This window comes from Tenrec ecaudatus, chromosome 10 (assembly GCF_050624435.1).
Source record: "Tenrec ecaudatus isolate mTenEca1 chromosome 10, mTenEca1.hap1, whole genome shotgun sequence".
In the NCBI taxonomy this organism is placed as follows: Eukaryota; Metazoa; Chordata; class Mammalia; order Afrosoricida; family Tenrecidae; genus Tenrec; species Tenrec ecaudatus.
The window spans coordinates 121,385,642-121,412,142 of record NC_134539.1 but is presented as its reverse complement, the minus strand read 5'-3'; the positions used below and the strand labels follow the sequence as shown (position 1 = coordinate 121,412,142).

The following is a 26,501-nucleotide window of genomic DNA, read 5'->3' as shown; positions in this document are numbered from 1 at the left end:
TCCTGTGGATTTCCAAGGCTGTAAACCTTCAAGGGAGCAGAAAACCTCTTCTTTCTTCCTGCAGAGGCTTGCAGATTTGAACTGCTGACCTTGTGATTAGCAGCCCAATGTCCAATCCAAAGAACCACAGGGGGTCCTTTTTCCTAACTAAAACTCACTTCTATTGAGTAGATTCTGACTTATCATGACCCTTGAGAAAGGGTAGGACGGCTCCGGTGGGTTTTCAAGACTGTAACTCCTTTGTAGATGGGCTCATCTTTCCCCCCACTGCTCACCTTGTGGTTAGCAGCCCAACATGTACTACCACACCTCCAGGCAAAGAGAAGGCCCCATCATATATACACTTATACTGACATAGTCACCAATTCCTAAGGGTGTCTGGGAAAAATATGAGCATATAATAGGAAAATAGGAACAAACTGAGATGCAATTTGAGAAATGAGCAAAAATGCTGACCTGCTGGGTTTCCCTGTAATTAAAATCAAATAAATAAAAAGCTATTATACAGCCTAGAAAGCCTAAAATACAACAACAGATATTATTTAACTATTTAAAGAAAGGTAGCCAAGAGCAGACATTTTATAAATGGCAAAGAGGTGCAGACACACAAATAAGCAACACTACCATAGAGATTTTTGCTTTAACAAAATCCATATTTATATGATTACATTTCCTTTGGTTGAGAGCAGCTATAATTAATGGATTTCCCTCCTTCTTCTAATGCAGCCATTTGTCAATTCAAATACAGAATGTCCAATCAATTTTGATGTATTTAGTAAGCAATTTGTCAAATGGTGCTATAATCCAGTTAATATATTAATTCGTATCATAGGGAGAATTCTTACAACTACATGGCTTTCCATAACTAGTTTGAAGAGAAAATCCTGTGCTGAAATTCAGTGGCCCTTCTTTTAGATATACTTCTGTGGTTCAATTATCTCACAGCACATAACTTAATAGAAAATCTATGTTGGAATAAAGATACCTCTAGTAAACAGTAAGGCTGCTGGTTCATTATACTCTACTTGGTTTCTCTGAATTCCTATGCGTTCAAACACTTTGAATCGAGCGAGCAAGCCAATACACATGACGGTGAGAAACAGCTAAGTGTCTAAGGACTTTATTAATACAAAAACATTAAAAAACACTTTCATAACATATTATCCCTCTTTCCACGTTTTAAATATGATTTGCTCAAGAAGTGGCTCTCTATCTTTTATTATTCCTATCTCAGTACACTTCAGAAAAACGACCAACTTCCATGACTGTAACACAGATGAGGTGTTGCAGCAATACAAAGTCAGACTCGTCCACGCCTGCTGTTCAGCTAGGACAAAAGAAAACTCTAGAAATGGCACTTAGTACAGTCCATCTATGCCAATCACTAGTCTGTCTCCCTATTTCCGAGGCTTAACTATTGATCAGGAATGAGAAACTGACCACTAGGTTTTAGAGATTTCTGCTGGGTGACCCAAACATACCTCAAAAGAAATGTGGACTATAATGACCAAGGTCAATACCTTTCCCAACGTTTCAGTGGGATTTGAGCACTATCAGCTTGGGCAGAAATGGCAGGGAAGGGCTAGAAGACAGGTTCTTACCAAGTCACAGATAACAGTAAGAGGCACTGGAACAATTTGGCAAAGGCTTTTTGAAGATAATGGTTCTCGCCATTCATTATATCTAAGTCTTTATTATATATTCCTCTCAGGAAATGTCAAAGCAGAGATGAAGCCAAGCCATTTTTAAAAACACAAGAACAAAAGTAGGCAAACAGGACAACATTTTTCGTTTTCGTAAGAATGCGGTTGGTGTTGCTTTTCGTTGCGTCTGCTCTGACTCAGAGTGACCCTTTGTACAGGAGAACAAACCACAGCCTGGGCCCGCACCGCCCTCACAAGCGTGGTGATGTGGGGCCATACTGGTACAGCCACCGTGCCACTCCATCTGGTTGATGACCTTCAGCTTTGTCACTCACCCTCCACTTTATGGTCCATGACGATGTCTTTCTCCAGAGAAGATGAAGGATGAAAGAAATATTAAAAAATAAATATTCAAAAAGAAAAGAATCACTACAATTGCACTTGCAAACAGCAGCAGACGTTCCCTGGCCAATTTACAAACCATGGAATAGCAAAGAAAAAGAAATTGTCAGTGATTTGGCACAAGGCTGCGTATTTATTTAAAAACCTGCAATGTGTACTATTCCTCCAGACAACCAGACGACCGACTATTTCATGCGTCTGTGGAGAGACGTTCCCTATGTGTCCGAAAAGCACACTGAATATTCTTCAGTGACCTAGGGGGCAGAGGTCACCTATTATAAATGGATAATGAGACCTAATGCAGTGCTCTGAGAATGGACAAAGAGAGGGTCTATCCATAGCCCCTGGTGGATTGGTCATTCAGGCTTTTATTTCCTCTGCACACTTAATGGAGTCAAATAATTGACAGAAATTCTATAGAGAAGGCTGAAACTGAGAGAAACAACTGTATTCTAACTCTGATAGACAGATACAAATAGTGACCCTGAAATGGCGCCAGAAGTCCTGTTACTACTAACATAGCAGACAGCTGGAGCATTCGCCCTAAATCCCCATTTAGTCATTTGTTAGCGATTAACCTTACTGATGGAAGTGACTGCACATCAAACCACAAGCTTCTGCCAATATCAACCCATTCCATTACTGCAGGTGAGCAGAGACAGACCATTCTATATCTGCTCCTTGTGTTTGGAGAAAGGATAAGCAGACTGCCTTGTGCCCTGCGCCCGTCACGCCCACGCCCTAACTGACAAAAGGCGCTTTGGGGAACGTCGGTGTCTGTACAGAAGAATCTTAAACTCAGGTGGGATGGAATAAATGGCATCAGAGGTAGAGGGGCCAACAGATGACTTCTCTTTAATCTATCAGAAACAATGTCTTGTTATCGTGGGCAAAGCTGTCACCTGAATGAGAATAAGTACTACACACTAAAGTCAATGGAAAGGAATTTCTACTCTAAAGAAAATGTCTATAAAGCAACCAGCTATGAAACCACAACCGTTCCAGAAACGTTCCTTTCGTTTCATTTCAATTTTAAGAACAATTAGAGGAGAGTAACTTGACATGACAATGTTTCGGGGGGAGGGTGGTGAGAGAGGAGGGACTGGTAAACAACAGCCCAAACCAAGCTTACTGCTATGGTGTTATTGATGATGCCAAGTGACCCCACAGAGCAGGGGAGAAGTGCCCAGGTAAATTTCCAAGACTATAATTATGTAGGGGAGTAGAAAGCCCTATCTTTCTCCTATGGAGTGGCTGGTGGTTTTGAAGGGCTGACCTTGAAGATCCCAGCCAAACACATAACCACAATGCCACCAGGGCTCCCACATTACTGATGAAATATATGGAAAAAGCCCAATTCAGTACAGAATGGGAATTAGACCCTGAAGCTACAATAAAAGGTCTTTGATGTTGAAACATCTCAAGGAAAACTATCCATGAACAATTCTGCAGGTCTGGGCATCTCTAGAAAGATAGGGTACTGGCCAAAGAGAAGTACAGCATCCAAGACCAAGGGAAAGAAGGGAGAAAGTCATCTATCCGAACTGTTCAATCCATCCATAAAGCTTACAGACTATTGAAAGTACATATATTTTAACTATGTACTGTCATTGACGAAGAATATTTCTTTATTTCCACTTCACACCTCTACTTATGTAAGAGAAACAAGGTCAACCCATCTCAACATTTGATTTCCCCATGGAAATCTAAGATAATAAGTATAAGTAAATTCTTAAATATAATTTAACCTGAAGTGGGTTCTAACCTACCATAAATATTCAAACCTGGATAGAGGCACATGACACACACTACGGCTGGCAATGGACTGACAAACACTCTTTAAACAAACAGTACATAAAAGTTTCCTCTATAAGAAAAAAAAACAAAAACAAAAAACAAAAGCTCTGTCTTCCCCTTCCACCCGACCCATTCCTGGGCAAATATTTATTATGGACAATGCAAGGAAATATTGTTTAGTACACCTCCATCATACTTGGTACATACCACAGTAGTGATGCAATCCAGGATGTTAGGCTAAATCTAAAGTGACATTTGAGGGAATGCAATTCAGAAAATTGTTGCAGATTTAATTACTTTTCCAGAAAACTGACAATGACCATGATAGACAAGGTCAAACTTTTTTGGTGTGTGTAGGGGAGTACTCACTGCCCTCTTTTTAAGGGGGGAACAGGATGGAATAAAGGGAGGGAGGCATAAATTGCTACTAATAATATAAAGCATATCATATTTCTAAATATAATACCATCATTCAAGTAAAATGAAACAATGGTTATTTTTAAATAGTTTAATTCTAAACTTTATGTCAAAACCAAAAATCCATTGCTGTTGAGTCTTTTCCACCCATAGAGATCCTACCGGGCAGAGTCTAATTGCTCCTGTAGAGTTTCCAAGATGGAAACGTTTATGGGAACAAAAGCTTCACGGAGGGGCTGCTGGGTTCGAAATGCTACCAACAAAAACTATAACCTCAGAATCCGAGCCCCTCTGTTCCTCCCATAGAAAGTGTAGGAGCCCTGGCAGGGTAGTGGTTAAGTATTGGGCTGTTAACCACATGGTTTCTTCAAACCGACCAGATGCTACATGGGGGAAGATTGAGCAGCCTGCTTCCATAAGGACTGACAGTGCTGTGGTGGCTGGCAAGTGGCTGTCGTGAAAGAAAACATACTTGAGTTGCCATCCATACAGCAAAGAAATCTCAGAAAATAGCTCTCAGAGAGCTAGCCTGTGCATGCCTAGTGAACATGGCTTTCAGGATACGCTGCCTCTACCAGAGCAGGTCTGACGTGGCAATCAGCAATTCCTATCCTACTGGAGGCAACCCAGCTCTCCTCAGGTCTCAACAAATAATCCGAATGACTTCTCAAATCAGTCACCGTTTACTCTTCATTTTTTCCTGAGTTTCATATCTTAATCCATCAAGTACTACAATGCAAACCCTAAATTTCTCTGAAATTCATCCATTTCTATCCATCCCCATTTCCATTATCCTTACTATAAGGTTCTACGACTCAATGGTTATTTTGGGAATAATTATCTTCTTCATTCTTTCAACTGCTATGCCAATTAATTTGTGCTATAAACATAACGCTTATTCGATATGTTATAATTACACATATATATACTCGTTGTTTGTATTTCCGTAGTGGAAATACAATCTAGATGGTTAAAAGTCAAAGCTGGAAAAACAGGCTTTAGCCGTACACTCCAAACAGGAAACGTGAAGCTGTAAAAAGGAGCCAAGGTGATGGGTGAAAAAAAGGTAAATAAAACTTCAAAGTTCATGATAACATGTAGAAGGGAGTTTACAAAATAATTATATACTTCCATTCCTGGCCATGAGGAAATAAAAGACTAGGTTTATATTACTTCCTAAATCAGCAAAATTATCTCTAGGCAAAAAGCTGTTTTAAATCCATTACAAAGCCCAAAATGTAGAAATTATCTCTTGAAAGAATCTGCTTTTGATGGACATTTGGCTTTGACTCAAGTACTCCCTCAACACAAGAACACTTTGTTCTAATAATCCAGTATTCTGTGATGCTCACCTTCCCAACACAATAGCTGAAGACAAAATGGGTGCATAAACAAATGTGGTGAAGAAAGCTGATGGTGCCCGGCTATCAAAAGATATAACGTCTGGGGTCTTAAAGGCTTGAAGATAAACAAGCTGAAAAGCAACAAAGCACACATGGAAGAAGCACACCAGCCTGTGTGATCATGAGGTGTGGATGGGATCAGGTATCAGGCATCTAAGACCCAGAACAAAATCATACCCAATGTGAATGGGGTATGTGTGTGTGTGGGGGGGGAGAGGGTGGTGACAGCGCAAAAAGGTGTAGGAGAACCCAAAGCCCATCTGTAGACAATTGGACATCCCCTCACAGAAGGGGCACAAGAAAGAGATGAGCCAATCAGGGTGCAGTATAGCACCGATGAAACACACAACTTGGAATCAAATCAACAGCAGTGCAGTTTTTTATTTGATTTGTACATTAATAGTTTGTCTGGAATGTTTTGGAGACCTTGTCCTTTTAATTTTTACATATTTTAAGAGCCTCATAATAAAAATTTCCTAGGGGGGGGGGACACACAACCTTTCTCATTTTTTTAAAAAAATCATTTTATTGGGGGCTCATACAACGCTTATCACAATCCATATATACATCCATTGTGTCGAGAACATTTGTTGCCATCATCATCCTCAAAATATCTGCTTTCCACTTGAACCCCTGGCATCAGCTCCTCATTTTTCCCCCTCCCTCATGAACCCTTGATAACTTACAAGTCATTATTATTTTGGCATATCTTACACTGTCCAAAATCTCCCTTCACCTACTTTTCTGTTAACCAACCTCCAGATAGGAGGTTATATGTAGATCCTTATAATCGGTTCCCCCTTTCTACCCCACTTTCCCTTCACCCTCCCAGTATCACCCCTCTCACCACTGGACCTGAAGGGTTCATCTGTCCTATATTCCCTGTGTTTCCAGTTCTCATCTGTACCAATGTACATCCTCCAGCCCAGCTGGATTTGAAAGGTCAAATTAGGATCATGATTGTTGGGGGGAGGAAGTATATAAAAACTAGAGGAAAGTTATATATTTCATCATTGCTACACTGACCCTGACTGGCTTCGTCTTCTCCCTAAAACCCTTCTGTAAGGGGATGTTCAGTTTCCCAAAAACGTCCTTTGGGTCCCCACTCTGCATTCGCCCTCATTCACAATGATTTGATTTTTTTGTTCTTTGATGCCTGATACCTGATCCCTTTGACACCTCGTGATCATCACACAGGCTGGTGTACTTCTTCCATGTGGGCTTTGATGCTTCTGTGCTAGATGACCCCTTGTTTACCCACAAGCCTTTAAGACCCCAGACCCTATATCTTTTGATACTTTTTCTCTAGTTTTTAATGCTTCCTACCCCCCACTATCTTGACCTCGGTTCTACCTTACAAATCTGATTAGACCAGAACATGTTCACTGCTACAGATAAGAGCCTACAACACAGGGAATCCAGGATAGATAAACTTACCAGGGCCAACAATGAAAATAGAGATACCAGGAGGATAGGGGGCCGTGGGGGGAGAAAGGGGGAATAGACCACAAGGATCAACATATAACTCCCTCCCAGGGGGACAAACAACAGAAAAGTGGCTTAAGGGTGACAGAGGATAATATAAAATATGAAAATAATAATCTATAACTTATCAAGGGTTTATGAGGGAGGGAGGGGAAGGTAGGGAAGGGAAAATGAGGTGCTCATACCAAGGGCTCAAGTAGAAAGAAAATGCTTTGAAAATGAAAATGGCAACATATGTACAAATGTGCTTGATACAATGGATGAATGTGTGGATTGTGATACGAAATGTAAAAGCCCCCAATAAAGGTATTTAATTTTTTTTAAAAAGAATCTGCTTTTTAAGATTTTTCTCCTAAGCATTGATTTTGAATAATGTGATGATGATGTACTTTGGGATGGCTTTCTTCATTCTTGTGCTTGACCTGTGCCTGTACTTTATTATATAAAATATGGAAAAGTTTTGGGCCCGCTAAGCAAGTATCTCAATTACAAGTATATACAGCCCTACAACTCAGTGATAGTCTTTAAAAACTTCTCTTGCTGTAACTTCACATGTAATATTTCTTTTCTCCAATTTTGAATCAACTCCTATCTGACTCACTGCAAGTTTTCCTTTCAGACATCCATCTAAAACATTTATTTGAATCTCCCCCACTCCCTGGATTTCTATGTAACTTTTTGAACCTAAGAACTACAGTTACAAAACTGTTTAATGTCAATGAAACCTGACACTGTGACCACCATGCACCGTGCCCAAACCTTTCAGGTGGCTGTTCCTCAGTTTTGGTGGTTATTGACATCATGCCTAGAAAAGAGATGGCGAAAAAGAGGCACGCCTTCAGCAAGATGGATTAACACAGGAGCTGCAACAACTGAGCTCAGGCAGTGTTTCATTCATTCAAAACCTAACAACAGTAACAACCAGGGGGCGTCTGCAGATCTTTGGAGTTTCTTTCTCACTACTTATCTCTCCACTCTGACATCTGTCCATCAGCAATTTGCAAGTTGGCAAGTAGCAGAGGTTTACAGATCTCAGCCATGTGCTATCTGTCGCTATTACTTAACTCTGTGGTTATAGGTCAAAGTGGCAACAGAAAGTAGGTAAAATTTTTTAATTAAAATATGTAAATGAAATGGTGTGGCTGTTTTCTATTAAAACTTTATTTACTAAAACAATTGATGATAATTTGCTGACACCTTTCCTTGGTCTTCTGGGACTCTAAAATCTTTTCTCCTGAACATTAGGGAGTCCTCCAGGTCACACTGGGGCTCTCCTTCACTGTGACAACAGCACAGAAAAACCTCTTTCAAGGCAGTAATTTAGAGCAACCATACTGCTTACTTCGTTTGTTTCCCATCTCTCATAAAGCGCCAGCCTTCATTCCCTGATGTCCAATTATGTGAAAACTCACCCAGTCACTGCCAGTGAGTCAACTCTGACTCATAGCAACCCAATAGGACAGAAGAGGACGGCTCGTGTGGGTTCCCAATGTGGTGAATCTTTATGGTAGTACAAAGTCTTATCTTTCTCCCATGGAGCCAGCTGCTAAGTTCTGAACTGCTAACCTTGCAGTTAGCAACCCAACATATACCATTACACCATCAAGTTTACTCTTTTGAGATCCCACACATATATTAATGGAACTGTAATATCAATACTTTCTGGCTTACCCTATTGTAAGATTCTCTCTGTCCCCCTTTATTACAGTGCCTTTGATAAATAGAAGAAAGCAATTATACTCCAAGTAAAATATGGATAAAGCATTTATGAATAGGCTTATGATTTGGTTGCTGTTAGATGCCACTGAGCTGGTCCGGAACAACAGCATAAAGCCTGCCCTCCCTCTCCTGCACCGCTCTCACAGGTTGCTATGTGGGAGCCTCCGGTAGTCACTGTATCAATCCATCCGCCACATTGAGGGCCTTCCTCTTTTTTTCTACTAAGCATGATGTCCTTCCCTAGGAACTGGTGTCACCTGATGATATGCTCTCAGTCTTGCTGTCCTGGCTTCTAAGGAGCATTCTGACTGCACTTCTTCCCAGGCAGATTTGTTTGTTCTTCTAGCAGCCCGTGGGACTTTCACTAGGCTTCACCATAATGTAAATGCATCTTTCGTCTTATCTTATTCATTGTTTACCTTCCATATGCATAGGAAGTGAAGGGAAACATCATGGCCTGGATCAGGTGCACTCTATCCTTGCTCTCCAGTGGCAGCAGATCTGTCCAGTTCAATACAGTGCTACCGCTTTGTTGTACTGTGGTGGCTGTGATGATGGAAGCTGGGCCACCAGTTACTCAAATGCCAGCAGCGTCATCCAAGGTGAACAGGTTTCGAACAAAGCTCCATACTCAGAACAGACTACACTTCTGAGGGATCAGCCACTGAAAATCTTATGGATGTAATATATATTTCTGGCATATCCTATAGATTATCTAAGAAAGAAATCCAATAGTTGACATACCAAAAAAAGCTAGCCAATACAACAACTTTAAAACAATGCTTCCGCAAAATCAACTATGAGAAAAAGGAGAAACATGGGAGTTCCCCCAATAAAACTTTCCTGAGTCAAACCAGCCAGCTTTACTGTAAATGTACAATTTCTCAAGCTCTAAAACAGACTCAAAAAAATATATGTATTGTCTGTTTTAAGATTATAGCCAAAGGCTAGTAATATGAGTTGGTCAGGTACAATGTTGAATTTTGAGAAAGTATTGAAATAAAAATGCCTATGGTAGAAAAGGTAATTATAACAAAATATGACTATTTCAAGGAAAAAGTGTTAACAAAAAATCAGTAATATGCTATGCTATAATATCTAATCTCTTTATAAACCATTCCCATGATTTCTTAGGCCCAAGAAAAAACAACTTTGGGATATTAGATTCTCAAATGTTTCCTAGTTTACTTAACTATGTAGCAAGGTTACACTCTCCTCATACATATAAATTTATCGCGTGAGTAGGCTGGATCATATGAAATTGGTCAATATCTGTCCATTTCCCCCAACTCAAAGGTACCACCACCCAATATGTTCCACACAAGAACAAAAGTCATCTGGAGCGCACTACCATGACCTCCATCTATGGCATTTCTAAATCTTGGCAGTACCACTCAAGTGGACAATGTACGAAATGGGACTACAGTTAAAAATACAAACTTTGGATTATTTACTTACTTTATGTTAAAGTTGGATAAACAAGCAAACAAAAAACCCACTGCCATTGAGTGTATTCCACTTGCTGGTGACCAGACAGAGCAGCGGTTCTCAACCTGTGGGTTGTGACCCCTTTGGGCATTGAACGACCCTTTCACAGGTGTTGCCTGAAGCATAACAATAGCAAAATTACAGTTATGAAGTAGCAACAAAAATAATATTATGGTGGGGGGGGTCACCACAACATGAGGAACTATATTAAAGTGTCGCTGCTTTATGAAGGTTGAGAACCACTGCTAGAAGGGATTTCTGAAGATGTAAATCTTCATGAGAAGAGCTAGAATCTTTCTCCCAAGGAGCAGCTGGTAGGTTTGAACCACCAATCTGCAGTTAGCAGTCCAATGCTTACCAAACAGCACTGCCGAGGCTCCTTGAAGATCCGTTAGAAGGCTGTAATTGTAGGTTCCCCTTTACCTCTCCCACCTTCCAACCTTTGGCCACATACACAGAACTTTGTTTATCAACTAGAAGTTTATCTATTATGATTACAGGGAGGGGAGTAGGGATTCCTTGCTAAACATCCTGCTCTCCTCCTCTCTTTTCCCTAAAGTCTCTTTCCTATTTCCATTTATATCATTCATTGTCTACTATTATTATAATTTCCGGAGTTTGTACAAGTCTGCTTCACTTCATCTTCAGATGTAAAAATAACCACAGAAATTGCTTACAAAATCTGTATAGTCTGCAGTAAAGTTAGAAGGGTCCCTAGTTTCAAATCTACTATGAAAAGTTATATGTTTTTAAAAAGTTATATTTGAAAACAATTTTAGAAATATCATTTTCAAGGAAGTCCTTAACTTGAAAATTCAATGATTTTCAATATGATTAATTAAACAAAGCAAAAGACTTTTTGGTACTAGGTACAGTATACTTTTAAGGGGCCAAGATATCATTTCAAATTATTTCAATGGACAGAACCGAACATACTGAGAAAATAATGACTTCTGACTGGGCTCTAACTTGCAGAAAGGGTACACCAATGGGCAGGTAAAGGCATTCTCTCTAGACCGGCATGAGCACCGCTTTTACAAATTGTACTTCAGGCTTTCACTCCTCGGAGCCAGATGTCTATGTTTTACATATTTAATTGCCTCAGTCATAGTGAAATGTCGGCATGTTCAGGGCTTCCAATTACACAGCCTGCTTTAATATGTGTCTTTACTGTATGCAAGTAGCCATGATTTGAAAATCCTGGCTTATTCAGTGCTGCTGCCCCTAGTGTAAAGATGCTGCAGTTAAAAGGATGAGAGGAAACTTAGCAACTATACTCAGCATTTCCGTCACTTAGAGAACAGGTATTATAAAACAAGTCATACTCAGAATTCTATGATGAATCCTGAACATTAACAAGCCCCCATAGCCAACTGTTTACTCATGTGCACTTCTGAGATACGAAACAAGGTATATAATGACAACTAAAATAGTCTGTTTTATACAGCCTTTCCTTGTTTGATTGCACTTCATTTTACTGCATTTTTTACAAATTCAGAGTCTGAGGCCACAATGCATAGAGCAACTCTCTGGGAGCCATTTTCTTGAAAATGCATCCTTCAGGTCTCTGGGTAATTTTCACAATATTTCGAACTTTTTAATTAATTAATACAACATAAATAGAACTTTTAGATTGACAGAAAACACAAAATGCACAGAAAACAAAAATATTAATGTGACTGGCTTTCGTGAGGTGATCTGAGGTGTGTGTGCACATGAAAAAGAATGTTAGCATCATTTCATCATAACACCTCGAAGAGGAAAGAGAAGGGATTAAAAGGCTGAAAACAGAACCCAGACACTTTCATCCTTATCTCAGTGCTCACTCAATTTGGAGTCACAATGAAACATACTATATTCCATATTTTAATAAGAAAAGGTAGACTCGTCAGTAATGCCTTTCTTTCAAACTGGTTCTAATTCTTACCTATTTCAGTTCCTCAATGCCTCAGAGGTCTGTCCTGTCTCCGCTGTAATATACTTCACGCATGCCCGTGAAGACTTTGGAAATACCAAATGTTTTGTTGCTACATACACACCACAAAGCAGAACCACAAAGCCTCGAGTCTGGACTCCCCTCAGCCGAACTGCCTGCTTGGAACGCAGTGAGAGCGCACATTCTAAAACGCAATGTCGCTGTTTCAGGCCTGCTTGGAAACATCCAGGGGCTGGCTCTCGCCTTCAGTACTGGCACTGAAACCACACTCCTGGAGACTTTGGTTGTTCTCAGACTTAATCAGAGGTATTCAGAGAAGCAAAAGGGAAATCATTGCAATCAGCTGAATTTATCAACACACAAAAATAAAGGAGTGGAGACAGATGCATTCTTAAATATTTGGTTCTTCTGTTAGTTTACTATTCACACCTAACACAAAACAAAACAAGACAAATAACCCTGAGAGTCAACTATGGTTAATTCAGCCCTTTGTTAGATTTCTCCCCTTTGAGAGGTTACTGTTGCTCCTTTTAATGGCCCGTGTAAGTTATAAATTTGGGAGGGTGTATTAAACTATCATTAAATAGATGTTAAGGAAGTCTGGACTATAAACTGTTCTACGCATTCTGCTTCTTGAACTAGTATGAGGACCAATGCCCTATAGAATCAAGTTCAAACCCCCTGACAAGTCCTAAGTTCCTGTTTCCAAGATACCACTCACACTGCACCTTCTTCTTACAAGTCTCTGAAACGCAGTCCTCCTTGTTCTCGATCTGATGAGACGCAAGGAGTCCTTTCAGCCTCAGTGGAGCTCTTGGTGACTAAGTCCTTGCTCTCATAGTTCACGGATGCGCCTAGCCCATTTTATTTCTTTTAATAAAAGCCTGCCTGCTGAGGGCAGATGCATTACACAATTTATCATTAAATCACAATGCCTGACACCTGGGAGGTACTTATTAAATACATGCTGGAATAATCAATCAGTGAATTTAACTGAAAGACAGAGTCAGATTGTTGATTATTATAATTATTGGGTTTCTTTTTTAAAAATACTTTTATTAGGGGCTCTTACATCTCTTATCACAATTCGTACATTCATTCAGTGTGTCAAGCACACTTGCATATATGCCACCATCATCATTTTCAAAGCATTCTCTTCCCATTTGAGCCCCTGATATCAGCTCCCTATTGCTTCCCCCTCTCCCCACCACCCTCCTTTATGAACCCTTGATAAGTTAAAGATTATTATTCCCACATCTTACATCGTCCTCTGTTGCCCCTAGCCCACTTTTCCATTATTTGACCCCCTTTGAGGAGGTTCTAGATTGATCCTTGTGATCGATTCCCCTTTTCTTCCCCCACCATCCCCTAATCTTAGTGGTATATCCACTCAATTATTGAGTTTCTTACCTCTAGAGATTTTTATCTTTCTAGTTCATATATTTCATATCACATTATAAACATTACACATAATTGTTAGAAAAAAACTTTCAATTCATGTTTTATAATACAGACAGAAAACATAGTAGTAGTTGAAAACAACAAAACCCCTTGAGAAGGGGGTTGGACAACAGAAAGGAGGGTAAAGGGAGATGTCAGACAGTGAAAGATATGGCAAAATAATAATATATAAATTATCAAGGGTTCATGAGGGATGGGGAAGAGGAAAGGGAGGCAAAGAAAATGAGGAACTGATATCAAGGGCTCAAGCAGAAGGCAAATGTTTTGAGAATGATGATGGCAACAAATGTACAAACGTACATGACACAATGGATGGATGGATGGATTGTGATAAGAGTTGTACAAGCCCTTAATAAAATGGTTTTAAAAAAACATTGAGAAACATGTCAATATTGAATTTGGGTAAATTTATGAAAACTATGCAATATTTAAGGCATCAAGTTATATTAAGGTTCCAGGCCATTCTTTTTTTTTTAAATAGTTAAATCATTTTATTGGGGGTTTGTACAATTCTTATCACAATCCACACATACATCGATTGTGTCAAGCACTTTTGTACATCTGTTTCCCTCACCAGTCCATTCTTAAAAAAATTGTAGAATACTTTAAATTCTAGGACCACAAGCTAGATTATCAATATTGCCTTTCAATATACCCCATATAAAAACAAAAACAAAAAAAACAAACATAAAACCTGGTTGAGTTTCTCCCAACTAGAGCTTAGATATTCAACAGATAAACATACAAATTTTAAAAATGGATAAAAGCTTCTTTAGCGATCATTACTACATTCACTATTACAAGTGAAATTCCATAAAACAAACATCCCGCTGGCAAGCTTTCACAGTGAGCAGTTTGCAAGTTTTTCTTGTGTTAGAAACAGACATTAGGCATTATGAAACTGCTTATTATATACTGGCATTCTCAATTTTATTTTTGATCCCATCAAGTACTCCCAACCAATTTATCTATATCATTACTGGACATAGAGCAACCCCAAGGTATTTTTAGCACGTGCTAAAGCTCATGGTTTACATTTGTTTTAAATATTTTACCTGCCTGAGTCTGACTGGTCTAGGCCTTTGGCCTCTGGACAGTGCTAAAGTACTTGGGTGCTTTAAAAGTCAGCATGTTTGGATGAAAACCAAAGATACCACATGGACGGTAAAAACCATCAGAACTACTTACAGCCAGAAAGCAGGAACTGGTAATACTGTACTGCGTCTGCAGCAAGGAGCAGAGGGTGGTTTGCATTAAATGGTGGTTGCAATTCATTCCATTGAGGGGTTCTAAGGAAACAGCAGAAGTAGATTAATATTTAAGTTTAATAGAGGGAGTATAAATCACAAACATTGTCATCACTTAAAGATACTGATATAAACTCACACTATCTGTGTAATATTTAAAATGAACTTATTGGAGTGCTGAAACCTGAAACACAAGGCCATCTGTTTAAGGAAAATAAAAAGAGGGCAGTGAGTCAGATAAATTACATGTAGTCAATATAAACCTATGAGAAGAAGACTCTCCAACAGGAAAAAGAAGATTGAACAGAATATGTAGAATTGAAATGGTACACGTAAGCAACTAATTTTACCTAAGTTTTGACCATTGTTAAAATGTCTTTTTAGAACCCATGCATAGTTTAAAAGAAAATAATGCATGTTAAAAAAAGTGTAAGCCTGCAGTTGTGTAAATAGATAACTTATTATAGACCTAATTAGCATCTGAGTTCCAAATTAAGCCATCCATTTCAACAACCATGTTACTGTAATTTTAATTAGATTAACTACTCCTAAATGGCTTGATAAATCAGATATTGATTAGATCAATTCCAAAGCCATAAAGCAGTAAAGAATGTTGGAGTCTCTAAAAATCAATAAAAGAATATTTTAAGATGTCAAAAGCAGAGGCATCGTCTTCATATCCATTTTTGTCCGTTTCCTCCCATACATGTCGGGGACAATTTTTCTGTCACTCCTGGACAATGCACTGTATCTTGAGCTATTTCCAGGTTTTACTTTCCCCTCTTTGTGCTCGCTTGTAAAGATGCTAATCATTATGTACTTTGGGAAGGACTGATTCTTAATAAACATCTCCACAGTGCTTACCCATTGTATCTTGAGGAATGACTTTAAAGGAAACCTACAAGCTATTTATACGATCCCCCTTCCCCCCAAATGGCTGTTTCACCGCAGCCTAGTATTTTGAGTGAACATGAAGCTGGAAATAGGGGGAATCACTGAAGCCCCATTTGTGGAACCGAAAAACAAGTCCAAGGGAAAGTCATACAAAAAAGCAAGGAACAAAAAAAAAGTCCAAAGGGAGGTAATTTCCAAGCCAAGGAGTCAAGGAAATGGAAAACATGCTTATATCAAAACTAAAAAGGCAAAAGTTGACAACAGCATAGCTCAGGTTAGTCACAGGAGAAGAAACAACCCATATACCCATCAACAGAATGGATGAACAAAATGCAGCTGTGAAATGGAGTGACAGTCAGTCATAAAAACGACTGAGGGATTGACTCTGACACGTGCTACGACATGGATGAACCTTAAAAACATTACATTATGTGGCGAGGAAAAAAGTCACATATTGTATGAGCTACCATGACTAGCACAGGAAGAATTGCCAAGAGCTGGAGGGATGGGGGAAATGGGAAGGGAACTGCTAATGGGCTGTACTAATGCTCTGCTAGGTGGCATCCAGTTTGTCCTGCCCCATAGCAATCCTATACACGAGACAACAATACAGTGCCTTTCCGGCACCATCCTCACAATTACTCCTGTGCTGAAGCCCATTTGGGGATGATGAAAATGTTCCAAAGTTGATGGTGCTGACACTGCACAAATTTGTGAAACTACATTTTAAAGGACACACACACACACGTATATATTGTATACTTCCATTTATATAAAATTCCAGAAAATGCAAACAGATCTCTAGTGATAATAATAGAATATTGGTGACTGCTTGCAATTCAAAGTAAGAGAATACAAAGGGTATCAGGAGACTTTTGTGGGTGATGAATGCTTATTACCGTATATACTCGTGTATAAGATGAGTTTTTCGCCCCCCAATAAATTGATTTTTAAAAAAGATTTTGGAACAAGGAATAAACAAGTATTTATTAACTTAAAAAAAAAGAAATGATGGCGGCATATGTGCAAATGTGCTTGACACACTGGATAAATTTATGGATTGTGATGAGATGTAAGAGCCCCCAATAAAAGTATTTTTTTTTAATAGCAAAAAATAAAAAAGACGAGTTTTCCAGCACATTTTTAAGGCAGTTTTTGTGGTAAAATTAGATGCCCCAGCTGAGATTTGGGTGAGCTTACACTCGAGTATATATGGTAAATTGACTGCAGGGATGGTTGTAGAGACATGTACACGTCAAAACTTATAAAATCGTGTGCTTTTAATAATTTATGCCTCGAGAAGCACTGGTGACACAGTGGGCAATGAAGTGGTTAAGAAAAAACAAAAAAAGGAGACACTACCTGACCAGAGTCCAGCTGGCCCGAGGTGACGTCATCATTTCCAGTGGCGTGTCATCACTAATCTTGGGGGCAGTACTCAGGGGCCGTGGCTCCATCATGTGCTCCACTAAGGTGCCATAGCAGCTGATAATGTACAGAGATTCAACTAGGACTTGTTTTGACTGATCTACAAGAAAAACAACAGAGCGTGGGTGTGAGATGGCAGCAAAGGAGCCCTATCACTTTCACAAGCTATTAGCTTTGTCAGTCGGCTACGGAGGCTTCTTAGAGAAAACAAGCTGGCAAGGACGTTTTCACATGGTGCCTGCTTTTCGCCCAATGCTTGTCCAGTCTACGTAGATGCTAAAGAATTTCAAAATCTCTATTATCCTCCAAATACTTCCAAATCTTCGACCAATTCTTTCCTAAAGGATGTAAATATAGCCAAACCCCTAATAGTGGGAAGCAAGGGTTTAATGGTCTTTTGTATTTCTCTGTAACGTAATTATGAAAATAATGCTGGCTGGGATAAGAAGGGCGATGTTGTATGGATTAAGCTATAGTTGTAGCGGAAATACTACAGTGAAGGCTCTCCCTTAGAAAACTTTACCTTTTAAATTTCTAGATCAAAATAAACAAAAAAATATGTGATCCTTCCCCAACCCTCTTACTTCCTTCCTTTCAATGGGATCACTGCCTGTCTCACCCCTGAAAAGCAAATGAAGACTGGTCATACTTTTGCGAGATCAGTTCCTGAATATAGATCTAATCAAATGACTTTGTAAGGCACGCACATGTCTTAACTACAAAAACAGGTTTTGTGCTATAGTTCAGGTTTTATAGTAAAGGCAGGAACATATAAAATCACTCATGACTGTTGGGTGGGTCACCTTATCGCTATGCCAGCTGAATCAATTACAGCTGATTTGAGAAAATGGCTAATTACCAACCAAGGGAATATAAAAGAGTGGCAAGTTAAAAGGGTAATTAGAACAGAAGGGAGAAGCATTTGAAATCGAGCTTCACAGAAGGTTTTAACTAGTAACAAAAAGTCCTTTCGATAGCATCACTAAAGCTAAAGAGGCAGCAGAAAAATAAAGATGGGATAAGGGAATGGAAGGCTTGCATACTTCACTTGTCCTCTCCCACTTAGGTAAGAAACCTGCTGTACCTGAGATCAGATTTCCAACGAAAGGGTCACTGAAAGGCGATAAGAATGGAAAGGGCTGATGTCTGGCTGCCAGCATGAAGTACAAAGGAGAGTCATTTTGCCAAGAACAATGCAGCCTGTGGATCGAGTCAGAGAAGTGCCCTACTAACAAACCAGTTTGTGCCCTACTTCAATTAGACCAAAATAGGGAGGGGACCGTTTCAACATTCAAAATTATACACCCTTCTATGAGAGCAGACCTATCAATCTGCATACACAAACAATGAGCACTTGTCTACTAACGCAGGGATTGTGTAAACATTTAGGTACTGACTCTGGTGATCAAGGCAGGAATAAAAAAAAACAAGCAAGCAAAATATATCTATTACTCATGTCAACATGGTGAGGTTCCAAAGAACAGATCATTATGCGAAAGTTAGCATGTTGGGAAAATGTTAGATGATCACATCGGGTCACAAAATGGAAGATGACTACATCATTTCTTACAGCCAAATTTCATCATTTCTTAACAGTCAAACCACTGAAAATCTTGAGCCAAAGTTACACATAAACTTTAACCCCGGCTGCCAGCATTAGTTTTGCTGTGTACGTCAATGTCCATACTGTTCTTAATGTACAAAATAGTTGGAAAGATTTTTTCTCTATTGTACTATTTTTACATTGTAAATTTTATTAGATTTTAAAAAATTATTGTAAATGTAAAATATCAGATAAAAAGATAGCTGATTAGGATCTATCAATCCAAAGGAACAATAATAACCTTAAAAATGTCCCTTCTTTCTCGACCACAGTCTGTTTTTCTCCTTTAATTTGCAATCCATCAGAGTTGTTCTTGTTGATTAAAGGCAGGATTTAGCATTAGAAGACCAGGGATCTAACTCTGATTCCACTACCCACTAAATAGTGCTTTAGCAAATTTAAGATTAAGCTTGCTAATCTCAAGTTTCTCATCTCTAAAATAGGGCTAAATGTGGGGTTTCCTCTTCATCCTTCAAGGAATTATTGTAAAGCTTTCTTAGGATAATAGTATGATATTGGCTTATAAAAAGATAAAAGTTTACATGCAGCGTTGAGAGCACTGCACACTTGTCAATAACTCATTCCATGGTTAATAGTAAGGAGATCGTTTTCCTCCTTAACCAGGCTTACGTAGCCCAGAAGAGACATAATAATTAAAAATAAAAATCGAGCTCCACATTATTGGGTCCGAGGCTATTCAAAAGATATCTGCTAGCAATGTGCTCCAAGAAGCAAAAATTACATCAGGTAAGTTTCACCTTCAATAAAAAACACATACCTTTTTCTCTTTTAAGACCTGCATTATTTGCAAACCATGATCTGGATGTTCCAAAGACAGCAGCCACGCAAAATTCTCCGCCCACTGATTTGCTGGGTGAAATTTGAGGAGGTGGTTTAACTTTGCTTTAAAAAATAAAATGATAATGAAAAATTAACATGGTGAAATCAATCTCCAAGCTAAGGGCAGTTTCTCCTTTAAATCCCACCCCTAAAATCCCACCTCCAATGCTAACATGCTTTTTTTTTTTTTTTTTTTTTTGCCTAGTGATATGTGATCATGTTCTGGAATACCACTAAAATCAGTTGAAAGTTCCAGAGTCTTATCAGGAAAGCAAATGTCCTGAACACTACAAAAATAACTCCTTTGGAGATATGTGCTAGTGAAACCCAAGTCACTTTTCAGACTGTTAAAATGCCCCTGGTATTTCACGATGGAGTAGCAGAACTGGTCTGAGCATCTCATAATAACAAAACAGTTCACTATTTGATCTAAATGTATACAACGTGAGACTGACAATACAAGTGAATGGAGACAATGTATGAAACCATCAGATGACAGAACGATAACTTGAAAATTCCTTCAGTCATAAGATTATACAGAATTAACACGCAGAAAGAAGATTTAGGTACCAAATTTAGTATTTGTTATTTTTTTCTTGGCTTTATGAAAATGATAGGATTGATCAGAGAAAAGAATATAGCAGAAATAAATACTGACAGCCTATGTCTGAAAAGCCTCTCCTATGTAAATCTGGTTTCTCCTGTTTTAGGGCATGTTCAGTAATTGCTGTTATTTCAAAAAAACTACCACAAAATGTACTGCTTTTTGTTTTTGTTTCTCTGAATCAGTTTTCATAGTCTTGATAATTAAAACCAACCTTTCTTGTTCTTTTGCGTAACTGTCTTCACTTCTGACTTATCAAGGGCTCCACTATAGCTCATTAGTGACTTTTAGCCACCAACTTAAGTAAATGAGATTATTTTCTCTCACTCATAGACCAGCCAGAACACAGCCATCCTGTGCACTGGCCACGTGGGCCACAATGGGCAGCACAGCGCTGATGCTCCCATGCAGTCTGCAGTGCCAGCACCGGCAGTTCTCCACCTTGTTGGGCGCACTTCCCTTTTAAAAAGGAGTGGGAAGAGAAAAGGCTGCTTTTTGGAGTTGGAAGAAAAAGGAATCTGAATTCCAGGCCTGGCACTTACTAGCTTTGTGACTTTGGTCATTTAACGCCTCAGTGTTCTGAATACTAATATGTAAAATAAAATATGTTATGTTGGCCTCACTGGGTTATTTTAAAGAATTATCATACTGCATTGGTCCTCAAAGTGTAGCCATTGGCTAGCAATACCACTTGGGAACTACTTACATGGGCAAATACTCAGACCCTACCTTAGTCCCACTGAGTGAGCCACTCTGAGATGAGGGTCCTAAACTGTGCTGGAGTAAGCCCCCCATCAGTTTCCGGTGCAAAATCAAGGAACAGAACTACAGAAAGCTTGTAACCCTCTCAGGGCAGTGTCTTCCCATGTCACTGTACTCTCAACAAGTGTCAATTCGTGTGTGTGTGTGTGTGTGTGTGTCATTGTTGTCATCTAATGTTTGGACAATCTAAGTGTGCTATGATAACCTTTTCCCCAAGACACTAGAAATAGTCTTTCACATATCTTACTTCCTAAGCCATCTGTTATGACAGACGTCTTCAATCTAGAGCAGTGATTCTCAACCTGTGGGTCGCGACCCTACAGGGGTTGAACAACCCTTTCACAGGGGTCATCTAAGACAATCGGAAAACACATAAATAATTCACAATATATAATTACATATTGGTTTATGATTAATCACTATATTTTAATTATGTTCAATTTGTAACAATGAAAACACATCCTGCATATTAGATTATTTCCATGACAATTGATAACAGTAGCAAAATTACAGCTACGGAGTGGCAACTAAAATAACTTTATGGTTGGGGGTCACCACATACAAGGAACTGTATTAAAGGGTGGTGGCATTAGGAAGGTTGAGAACCACTGCTCTAGAGAAAGCAAGAGATCTACAACACGACCATTTGACCAATCTCTTTATTCTCCCCTCTGTCCTAAAGTTGTCAGTAATACACGCTGTTAGATCAATCCCCAAACAAACCACATCCATGCCAAAAATACCAATACAGATAGAGCCCTACACTGGCAGGAAATGAAGACATGGGGGTATAGGGTAATATGTGGAGTTTTTGTGAAGAAAATGAATCAAGTTCTATAAAAAACTTTCCCTTCAGGGTGTCATCTCCCTCAACAGCAGTAATTTAACTCCAAGAAGAAAACTCCACTCCACACAACAAAAATCTAGGCTAATGATTTCAGAATTGTTCAATCTGGTTATGATGTTCTTGGCTGCATTGTCTTAGAACATAATTTTCCTTCAAAACCTTTATTTCCAACACTGAACTAGGATTACTAAACTGATAAATCCCTGTAGGCTGGCGGCTTTGCATTTCCAGTAGTCATTTTTAACCCTGGTGGGTTTGGGACGGTTGAGAGGGGAGGAAGGATGCCATTCTAGAATTTTTTTTAAAAAGTCTTGTAATGGTGTGACTCTGTATTTTTTTATTCAAACAGCTCCTGATACTAGAAAAAAACATCAGGAGACAAGGAATAATACTGAGAAAATACAAATTAGACTCACAGGAATAAAATCTATAACCAAACTCTTAAGAAAAAAGAAACTCAAAGATCTTTGCAAAATACTGGATGCTATTTTTGTTTGTGTTTAAATCATGTGGTAAGCAACAAGAAAGAAAACAACTGGGTATTCCAATTCTTAAGAGAAAATACAGTTTCTCTAAATTGTGCATCCTAAACTGGCTTAAAAGATAGTTATTACTGGGCTGAGTGGCCACCTTTCAAATATAATAATAAGCAGAAATGAGATAACATTGACTTTGAACATAAAAACACATTTATTATCTTACAGAATTATCAGTCACTCGATGGCCAAAGCAAAATTTGGTTACACTTTTATAGTGTTGGACTTAACTCAGTTTTTGAACACAAATTTAAAAATATCAATGTAATAATAAAACTTGCTTTTGTGGTTGGCATGCAACCAACAGCAACTCATAGAGATCCCGAAGGTAATTAAGTATTCTATGCTAAATGTAAAGGATTGTCTTTACTATTCCCATACTTATTCTGATAGGGAATTAATAATCTCAATAGTGAAAAATTATATTTAATAAGTAATCAAGTGGTCAAAAGGTTTTTCATTCCTGCAACTAACTTTGTTGCATGCCACATGCCACATTTCTTGAGTATGAAGCTTATCTGGTGAACTTCTTTAGCTCAAGTTTCTGTGTCATCAAACATACATTGGGATATTCACATTTATGCAAAATAGAAACATTTTTTAATTTGTTGAAAAATTCCATAATCTTTTAATATCATTTTCCATGATTATTTTGAAGCACCTTCATATTTTCTACTCAATTAACCAAAAGGCAGAAATGCTAACTTTGATCAATTCACCCCCTGTCCCCCAAGTTTGGAAAAGATCAAGTCCAGGAATTCAGGAAAAGAAGAATGGTTTTTCACAGTGTGAATCAGGGATATTAAGAAATATGAACTTGATAATTCTATTTCAAATTTCTACTTCAATGTCGCCCAAATTTATTTCAAAATAACCATTTACTGGACAAAAATACTTCTATAAAGTGGAAAGGAAAACATAATAGTCTCATAAATCGTGTTTTCTTACTGTGAAAAGTCTTCCTGTGATTTCTATCAATCACTTTGGGAAAGTGTTCCAATAATAACTCTTTTTCTTTCCTGGTCTCAACCAATTCTTTTGTTCTCTGATGGGGACTTAACATCCTCATACAAAACATTTGCAAACTTATGAATTCCTTTGGGTGTTTAGAGGTCTTCCCTCATTTATTATTCATTTAATAATGCAATAATACAAAATTATTACTGAAACTCATTTGGGATCCACAACTTTACTTGATGAGTTTTGAAATGGCTTTACATGAAAATAAAATATACTCCTGATGAGAGCCTTTTGACTCCCCCTCAACCTCTAGATATGGCATTGATATCCTATGTTCAAAATTTTAAAAAATTCTCTTAGCTTTGGAATGAAGTGTAATAGAGAAGTAGAATAAAAATTTTCTCAGTATCAGGCAAAATAATCAGCATGAAATGTCATTTTCACTTAACCAGAAAATAAACACATAAAAAAATAAGGTGCTAAATTAAAAACCCGAAGTTTAGGTCTTTTTTATTACTTATGAGGAAGGCATTTCTAACTAAGACAGTGCAATCATTTTTTACTAACATCAGAAGTTAGAGGATTATCAATTAACATTACTAGGTCTTTAAAAATGCTTAAAAGACCAATTGATGTTTCCCACACTCCCCCAACTCTTACTGCGTTATATAATGCACATCCAACTGCAAACAGAAAGAAAATTGAAAAACTCTAACAAGATCTGCTTAAAAATAATGGGGGAAAGGTCTTTATTGGGGTAAGTTCTCCATGTGCCACAGAGCAGGACGAGCATGCCACATCTGAAGATGAACTGAGAAGCAGCAATGTGGTGTGTGTCGTGTTTAGGACGCTAACCTCCAGGAGGGAACAGGAGTCAGAAGCACTGTTTTTTTTCTTTTCTAAAACCCTCATACAGTCAATATTTCAGCTGAAAATTGATGCAAAAAGTACAGGTGGTGTTATGTCTCCCTGTTAAAGGAAAACACTCTTGTTCTTAGTATTTTCACTGTGGTTAAGCTTTTAAAAATCAGAGGATTCGCTCCCTTTGAAGTTTACTTTCTAAAATAGACCGAAGTAGGGAAACTGAAAGTATTATAAAAAAACAAAATAGTAATAATTGATTTTTAAAATGTTTACAAAAATTATTTATAAAGATTTAACAGGTTCATATAAATTTTACAGATAAGCTTCACCTCAACATAGATATTATTTTCCAAAACATTAAATATTAAACATTTTCAAGAGAGCAGGTCTATTTTAGAGGAATTACTTATGCAGAAAGCACGAAGAACATACGTAATTATGTTCCAAACTTGTGGGAAAATTCCGCTATCTTCTAATTTCATTTTGCATGAACTTTTTAAAGGGTACTCAGCCGGATCAAGCATTCTTAAAGAATGCTAGATAAATGCCAAATATAATTTGATATGTAAATTTTCATTCTTATTTGAAATTAATCTCATTTAAGGAAAAGATACTTTCCAAGTAAGGAATATACTCAAAGAGATATTTTTTTCCATAAGGTCATGTACATATTTTTTACTTTTGATGACCAATTAAAAAAAATAGCAGAAGCTTCAATATCATATGCAAAAGAACACGGTAAATATTTGTTATTTCTATAATATTTCTATTTGAAAAGTATATTGGATGTATAATTATTTTTAAATGTTTAGTCATTGAAATGTAAATATTGTTAAACTAACATAAATGACATATTATTCCGGAGTACTTAAAATAATGAGAATGTCATTGATGACCTATATGTTTAACTCTCCAACATATTTTTTTCCCAATTAAGTTTTTCCCACTTACTTTGCTGATAAAAAGAAAGAGAATATTTTAAAACTGGCTCATCTTAAACTGTATGAATTTAAAGAACAAAGCTAGCTTAATTAAAAAAAACAAACACCAAATACTAGAAATCCATCATCTCCCAAATATAAAATTTTAGGAATGTTGCAACGTCAAAACTAATAAAAATATTTGTATAAAACGTGCATTTAAAGTAGAGCTGTAAAAATTTCACTTGTATCCACATGCATGTATTACCTTATCACCAGAAGTACTAAAAACATTCTAATTTCAGAATCGTTCATAATTTCGTAAATAAAAACAAACTAAATATCATAGAAAATTGTAACAAAAACTATTAAAACAAAGGCGCTCTTATAAACAACATGGAAGAAGTTGTCAAACTTATATTCATTTTGCTGCCTTAATTTGAGGTTTCATTAAGATCTTAATGGAAAAAACATGCACCACTAGTGAAGTAACGTATTTTAAAGGAGGACTTTTTAGTCTAGTCTAAGTGACTAGAAACGAGTTTCTTGTGAGCTAACGATGGCATCAAACAAACCACAAAGCAGTCTTCTAAAAGACAGGCAATGATTTAAAAGTCTACTATATTTCATAGATCCCTTTCTTTAATCTGGCTCTTTTAATCTTGTTTCAACCTCAAATCATTTCTCGTTGACAAGTGCTTTTGCTTAAGGAGCACACAGCCGCTGAAGGAAGGGGCTTTTCTCATTTAGCATGCAACATTGGTTACTCCGTCTTTATTTCCATGCTAAGACTTCGCTCTTTATTAGCATACTAAAAGTCTTTTCTTTGTACTCAGATTAAGGAATTTATCCTTATTTTATCTAATTTGTCCTAAATTTAGTCTACAAAGAGCATTTGTCATATGTTGACTGGCATTTAAAAATCAACCCCTTACTGTTAGCTCATAAGTCAGATCCATATAGCTATTTGGTGTACTAGGTAGAAATTTGGTTAATAGAAAGTATAGAGATGAAATTGGTTTTCATGGAATTTATTCTCATCTGTGGCACGAATTACTTAAAATAGTTATGTAGTATGTGTCCTCGCTATGATGCTACATTTTCAAGGAAGGATTTCTCTGTTCATTTTTTTATGATACTTCAGTCTTCCCTGATAATGACATTTTCAGATGTTACTACAGTATATGGACACGGAAATTAATTTATAGCAAGATAAAATCTACCTTAAAGAAAAGCTATGTTTCA

The 26,501-nt window shown here is 37.8% G+C and overlaps 1 protein-coding gene across 10 annotated transcripts in view; it reads right to left on the bottom strand.

Moving 5' to 3' along the window:
- Positions 1-26,501, bottom strand: part of BCAS3 (BCAS3 microtubule associated cell migration factor) — a 553,715-nt gene that overhangs the window by 298,352 nt on the left and 228,862 nt on the right. For all 10 annotated transcript variants that reach the window (XM_075561479.1, XM_075561480.1, XM_075561485.1 and 7 more), the window contains 3 exons: positions 19,702-19,826; positions 17,255-17,420; positions 14,940-15,040 (listed from right to left, as the gene is read on the bottom strand). In XM_075561479.1, coding sequence (XP_075417594.1) covers positions 14,940-15,040; positions 17,255-17,420; positions 19,702-19,826 — 392 coding nt within the window. The remainder of the gene's footprint in view (positions 1-14,939; positions 15,041-17,254; positions 17,421-19,701; positions 19,827-26,501) is intronic.